The sequence below is a fragment of the Hibiscus syriacus genome, unplaced genomic scaffold (assembly GCF_006381635.1).
Source record: "Hibiscus syriacus cultivar Baekdansim isolate YM2019G1 unplaced genomic scaffold, ASM638163v2 tig00016563_pilon, whole genome shotgun sequence".
Lineage (NCBI taxonomy): Eukaryota > Viridiplantae > Streptophyta > Magnoliopsida > Malvales > Malvaceae > Hibiscus > Hibiscus syriacus.
Window position 1 is genome coordinate 861,133 of NW_024062387.1, and position 7,335 is coordinate 868,467.

At 34.2% G+C, this 7,335-nt stretch overlaps 1 protein-coding gene across 1 annotated transcript; it reads right to left on the reverse strand.

The window, feature by feature from the left end:
• Nucleotides 1-748: 748 nt before the first annotated feature.
• LOC120208448 (synaptotagmin-4-like) lies at nt 749-6,532 on the reverse strand. The gene is made up of 12 exons (XM_039207731.1): nt 6,245-6,532; nt 5,935-6,043; nt 5,057-5,158; nt 4,500-4,550; nt 3,912-4,032; nt 3,255-3,376; nt 2,996-3,094; nt 2,503-2,583; nt 2,306-2,391; nt 1,922-2,147; nt 1,525-1,689; nt 749-1,300 (listed from the first exon to the last, which is right to left on the reverse strand). Exons 2-12 carry the CDS (start codon nt 6,037-6,039, stop codon nt 953-955), a joined length of 1,506 nt encoding a protein of 501 aa, XP_039063662.1. The 5' UTR covers nt 6,040-6,043; nt 6,245-6,532; the 3' UTR covers nt 749-952.
• Between the last annotated feature and the right edge of the window lie 803 nt (nt 6,533-7,335).

Genomic DNA, 7,335 nt, shown 5'->3' on the forward strand with positions numbered 1-7,335 from the left:
TGTTTAGACAGCAAAAGGACGGTTTTCTTCCGGATCTGCTTTAGTTTGCTTGATTTGGACACTTACTTAGGGGATGTCTAAAATATGGTATCCTAATATACGGTTTAAGAAAAACGCTATCAAAAATATTAATAATTTTATAATATTTTTTATAAAATGTTATTTAAAATATTATTTTTTCTATCGAAAATATTAATTTTAGACTATACTTAAAATATTAATTTTCTATTGAAAATGTTAATATGAGTAATATTTATTTTAGGTAGCGAAATTAATATTTTCAATATAAAAAATAATATTTTAGGTAACACTTTATAAGAAATCTTAAAAAAATATTAAAATTTCCGGTAATATATTTCTTTAACCATATATTAAACTGTCGTACAACAAAATTACCCTTTATTTACACGAATCGGACAAAAGACTTGTATATAGATATTATTTTCAATCATTTTCATTTGTGCTTAAAAAATTCATGCATGAACAATGCGAACTGTAAAAAAAATTGACGAAAACTTGTTAATAAGACATTTTAAAATTTTGAGGTTCCGAATATTTCATTAAACAACCATCGTTGACCAAAGCTGTCTTCGACTGTCATACTGATATAAGTCTAAACAAGTTAAAAAAATCGACCCAAGAATAAGGAAATAAAACACACTAGTTCCCCATGATAAACCTGAGGAATCAGTTGACAAACTAGTTTTATTCGAACGATTATTACATAGTTACAAACAGAGATTCGGATACAGTGGCTACCGCAACTAAAACACTATGCCGGAGAATAAACAATATTTCTGAAATTGAATTCCACACTAACAGAAGGAACAAAAAGAAGCAAAGTGTAATAATGAACAAGTATTACCGGTTTTGTGCTCTGCATAATTACTGCATGTTGCATACTACAAACTGAAAGTCCAAATTCACATGCTTAACTCAACAAAGTGGCTATTCACTGGAGTGGCTTTGCACCACCATTTTCTTGGATGCTATTCACTGGAGTTGAGGATCCACTTCTCTTGCTGGAATGGCCAGTGAAGGTCCTGCCCATGAACTTTCCAGCTTTGCTCAGTCCACTGCCAACAGCTCCAAGGCCACTCCCGACAATCCCAACTCCGGCACCGACACCACTTCCCACTAGTCCAACTCCAGATCCAACCAATGATGCTGCTCCGTCAAGAGCGTCCATTGTACTTCCTATGACTCCAGCTTCTTTCAATCTCTTTCTTTCTTCGAGGATTCTCTTCTCTTCTTCTAAAGCAACCAGTTGTTCCTCCTTGCTAAACTTATGGTACAAAAGCTGAAAATACAAAGAAAAACTATAGTTATCCACAAACGAGACACCAGACCAAAAATAAACAACGAAATCTCTATTCGTCATCCCTGCATTTGGTGTTATCACATAAAACATCAAATTGATTAAGCTAGAAGCGAAGGAGCATATAGATGATTTAATGACATGAGAAGCAACTATAATGCCGCACCTGAACACAAGCCATAGAAAACCGTAAAAAGGACGTGTACCTTAATGGTGCAGTTTCCTCTGTCCTTCTTATCTTTTACTTTAAGTGTATCAAGTGAGGCTAGAAGGCTCAGAGTGACCTCCTTTGGTATCTCTGGTTCCAGTTCAATCAAACGGAGTTTTGCGATTCCTAATCTCTTGTCTTGCCCAATGTCCTGGTCAAAAACCTATTCCAAGCCAATAATGAACTGCGATGAGTATATATGTAAAATCTCCTCTCTTTTTTAAACAAGAGGGAAGGAGAGGAGACTCTGAACATGACCACAATATAGAAAATACAAGGTAAAATGCCATTCTGTCGAGAAAACTTAACTTCTAAGATTTTCAACATTAGAATTCAGTAGAAATGCAATTACGACAAAATAAGCAAAAAGAGGAACAAAGGATGCGGTTCAGAACCTCTACAGTTAGTGCTTGTGTCTCTCTGTCTTCTGCAATCAACTCAAATGTTTGATTCCAAACAGGATTCAGGTTGTTGTCGATGACTTTTGTTTTAACCTTGAACAGAGGACGAATGTGAACAACCACATAAGGATCAGACTTTCCAATCATTTCCATGTTCTTCAAATCATTAGCTTTGACAACTGTGACTGTCAGCTTTCCCTCTGGTTTAAGCTCTAATTCACTGCACAACAAAAGAAGAAATTATATTCATGCAGCATACCAAAAAATTATTAAAACTCAAAATGAACAAATATAGAACTTGGGTTTTTCTTCCCCAACATATTGCATTTTCCCCTCCTGCAATGGGAAAACAGAACAGCCACTGAAGTCTAAAATTACCTGGTATCAACTGGTATACCACCAATCGGAACAACAATTCTGTGTGGCCACTGAAGCATGTCAGTGACAATTGTATTCACAGTATCCTACAAAATACAATAAGAGTGGAGCAATCACCAATATTAATGAACAAGCATAAGAATATCAAATCAATCAAAGTGCGTGAACGGGTAAAGAAGTAAAAGCAGTAAACTTACATCAATCATATCTGAAATTCCTGGAATTGCTGTTAAGCTTCCACCAACAGCCTTCAGAGTGTAATCAATTCTAGGTTTTGGCTGATTGATTTTGGAAAAGGAATTAGTCATTCCAACAGATAGCATAAGGTAGGTTTATCATGACCGTAAATAACTTCCCACTTCACATGCTTTGGACCTTTGATTAGTCACTTTTTCATACCAAAAGTCAAATGAAAACAATATATATATATATATATATGTATATAAAAAAGAAAGTTAAATAGTCCGAGCCATGTTGTAATCTATACTAGTTAAAACCATGGATAGCCCCCTCTTTCAGAAATTAATAAAATTAAGGATCAGATTCAAAATAATCTTACAACATAGCAAGCAGCATGCGCCATTAATGCAAATTAACCAGTTGTTTCTAGATAACATCTGAACAGTTTCATTAACCAGAACATCTATATAAACATGAGTACACTTGAAAGTGATATTACTCTAATGGTACCTCCGAAAGGAGAGCAACAACTACAGAAGAAATACAGGGTATCTCTTCAGCAAGCTGGAAGATAACACGAATGACAGTGAAAACTTGAAGATCCTTCAACTGCATCACAGAATAACAGAATAGCATTAAACTAATAGTCTCACGTCATAAAATTTAAATTTCAAAGATGGCAGAAGTATAATGTTATGTATGGTATTCAAACAAATTACATTTAAATTAAATATACTTAAAAAACTTGACAGGTTGTTGATGTACCAACCTGAATTGGAATGGAAGCAACAAGTGCAGCTTCAACACCTAAAATTATACTAGGATCACCGCCCCACCGAAAATCAATATCCATTGTAATCTGACCTTTCTTAAGGCTCTGGACACGAATACCTACATTCCATAACAAATCATGCAGGTAGAAAATGATTAAAAGGAGGATTTTGAACTAATTTATAGGACTCTAAAAAAAATCTGACCAATAAAATGGCCCCTGGAAACAACCAACCATCTCTTAACATGTATTGAGTTTGGTGGCCTATGCAACTTCCAGAAAAACTAAGTTTAAGATCTCCTTCATGAGACTGCAACATATAAGTAGGCATAATCTCCGCATCAACTTAGTTGACTATGGAAAAGGGGAAATCTGAGTTGAATAAACTAAAAGGCAGACAAAGCTAACCAGAAAAGGTGACAATTAAGAAAAGCAATTGGACAGACAATCATGGCCCAAAGAATCTCATTTTCCTTTCAGAAGATACAGAGTCTCTTCAAGTAAATGATTGATATTTGATAGAATAGGAACTCAAGCATGTAGATATGATGTATTGATGTATAGCCAGCATGTATAAGGACTCCTTCGGAGTTGGGACTTGTGGACATGGAAACCACCACTATTGGAAATAAGCTCATTCTCCATGAGTAATACCTTCAATCTTGGGAGCGACAGTGCCAAGTGACAATTTGCTAAACTTTAGTGATGTAATTCCTGGAGGTCGGTATTCTTCCAAGAGGGGTTCAACAGATTCTTTGATGACCGCAGATGCTGCCTGATAGTAGAACATTAAATAAACCTTTGGCTCAATACTTAACACATAGAATATACTCATTGCAGAAAGACATTTAAACTTTATAAAAGATATTTCATCCCTCATGCATGTCCCTTTCCCAAAAATCAGTGAACAGAAATACTCAATTTGGCCCCACGACCATTATTGTATCTATAATGTCATAATGTAGGTTTATGATTACCTACTACCAAAAAAGTTCAATTAAAGTTGCATATAAAACAAGTAAAACTATTTCAATTCAAAAAACATCAAAAGAGTTGAATAAGCTGCCTAAATCTAATATATTCCACACTTCAAGTCCAAACTTTCAGTTACACGTCACTCACACAGAAGCTTTCAGTCTACAGAGCTAAGTTCTTTGGTTTTACCAGCATAGTCATAAGTCTCTCTTCAGCCTTCTTGAATAACAACTATTATAAATCTTATTGCAAAATCCAGCAGCTTACCTCTGCTACAGAAGGCCATAATTTACTCAATTGCTTGTTCAGCCATTTCACCTGCAAAATTAACCATTGTATAAATTGTAAGCAACCATACTAAATGTCCCTTTATAGAAAAAATGAATGTACCTCTCTCTATGCCCAACACATGCAGAATTGAAGATGTTCTAGTCTTTTTCTGGCCAAAAAAGGGGTATCTAGTCTTTATATGCATATTCTAGATCATAGAAGTCAACGATAGGATATTTCTTCCAAGTTTAAGGTATCTAGTCTTTATATAGCCCTTTAAGAAAATTAAAATCATCAGTTAATTGGAGATAATGATTCAGGAAAAGGAATAAATTCTACAATTAAGTTCAAGGGCTCAAGACATACAGCTAAAAAACAAAGCATATTCCAAACTTCATCAGAAGAAAAGAATTTTCACTTTTACAAGTGAATAAAGAGAAAATAGTTTCCTTCAAGTTGAATCAAGTGCATAAAACCTTCAAGTTATATATACGAGTCATTTTAGCCTAAGAGAAGGATAACAGAACTTTTTAATCTGGCACCATTACACTGACCTGTTCATAGACAGGGAAAGATATCCATTCAGGGTAATTATCACCACAAATTTTTCTCAGATCATCTCTGTTGAGAGCCCCAAGAACTTTTATATCAGCTGCCTGTCCAAGAAGACAAGTAAAACTATTAATAGGCATCCAGAAACCCAAATATGTATAAAAGTGAAAAGATGAAGTCGTCACGGGATCTCAATAACCCTAGTGAAAGACAAACTAAAATGTAGATCCATTGCTGAATAGAATGCAAATATTTCACTCATAATTGTGCATCAAGCACTAAAAAACATGATAAATTGAAACACGATCCAAGAGAGCATAGTACAGCAGAAGACATACCCACCAGCATATGCTAAATTTCTTTTTACTGCCCACCCATGTATAATCAGATTTCAAATGAGAACGGAAAATAGTAAAATAAATAATAAAATAAATCCTCTTTCATCCTAAAGGATGCTCCACCTGATACATGGTTCTCTTAACTCAAAACACAGATGACAGAACTTTAGGGCCATGTTGGTTTAGGTTGAATAAAAAAATATGGTCTTCACTACTTCACTGGCCCCAATTGACATCATATCAACTGCCTCGGAGTTCTGCACAACTTTCAACTTAGGCAATTCTTAAGTTCCGAAGTCCTAACTACAAACTACAATTGAAAACTTGGCCTTGGTTGCTTGGTTTGTAATACAAGGGCAATTATACTTAATCAGTTTCCAACAACTAATGATTTTCTTTCACTAATTTGAACAATTACCGGGGGGGAAATTAGCAAGACGTTTAACGAACTTCGGTCAATTTTATCGAACGAATAAGCAACTGAACTACACAGATATCTACGCAGATAAACAACTTCAACAGAAAAAGGGAAATTAGCATACCTTAGCGATTCGCTTAGTGCTTCGGTACCTCATCATATGACGCCAACCAGCCATCAACGAAATTCCGAAGATCAACCCCATCAAAATACCCGAAATCAGCCCCATTTTCCTGGAATCCAAACAGAAATCATCTTCGGGAAACACACGAAAAAAAAACTGCAAAATAAATAGTTAACGTACAGCCGAAACAATTATAAAAAAAAACAAAGAAACAAAGTCAAATGAAAATTGGAGATCGGCAATGAGAGAGGAAAACGAAATCAAGTTAAAAGAAAACTTCAACTCTTCTTTTCTTAGTTGTGAAACTTACTCCAAATAATTGAGTACCAGTGATTTAATCTCGCTTCTGTGCAGATTTAAAAAAATACAATTAATCGGTTTCAAACAAAAAAGTCTATCAAAGGAGTTGGATGTGGGCGTTGGCACCGGAAATGAACAGTGGAAATCGAAAAGATGGAAGCATTCAAGTTAGTAGGCCATGGGCGGACAGGATGAGGATCAATGAAAGAGAATGGACAATTCAGAGACTATTTTCTTTGTCTTTTTAATCTTCCGCATTTAATTTTCTCGTGCTTTTCTAAATCCGCGTCTGTCAGTTTTGTTTGTTGTAATAATAATTAATTTTAAATTAAATAAATATCTAGGAGGAGGCGTGGTTTCCAAAAAATCGAAATTTATATTTGGGTAAATTACAAATTTGATAACTAAATTTTGATATGATTTCTATTTTAGTCATCTTACTTTTAAAATTTTCAATTTGCTCACTCAATTTTATAGATTGATTTTTTTTGTCACTCAATTGTTAATTCCATAACAGTGTTATGACGTGGTATATTCTAATATTTATATATTGAATTTTAATATTTTTTGAAATTTATAATGTGAAATTAAAAATCTAAATGGGAATCAATCTCACTTCAAAAATACCTCTCTTTATCTCATTGTTCATATTTCTTAATAAAAAAACATTGTTCATTTTCTCTCTTTTTCATATGAATCTCTCTCTCATGTATGGCCTCTACTTTTGTTTAGTTTTTTATACTAAAAAACGTAAGCTACATTGGCCTGCACATGTTGTATGAGATATTAAGAGGGGAGTAGTGACAAATTTGAATTTTATTCTTGATCAGTTTTCTTTTAGAAAATCAAAGGTTTCTTCCATGTTTTAAATATAAAAAAATGCCATTTTGACCATATTTTATTTAAGGGTGAAACCCAAATTTATATGGATTGCTCAAATTTCACCAAAGTTGTTGGTTCCGAAGTTGTTTCAAGTTTCACAATATGATATCAAGGCCCAGGGGCCAACTCGGTTTGATATGGGAGTTAATCGAAACACCATTTTATAGTCCATTTGCTTCAATTCAGTGTCTATATTTGCTTAGTCATGTTGCTTATGCT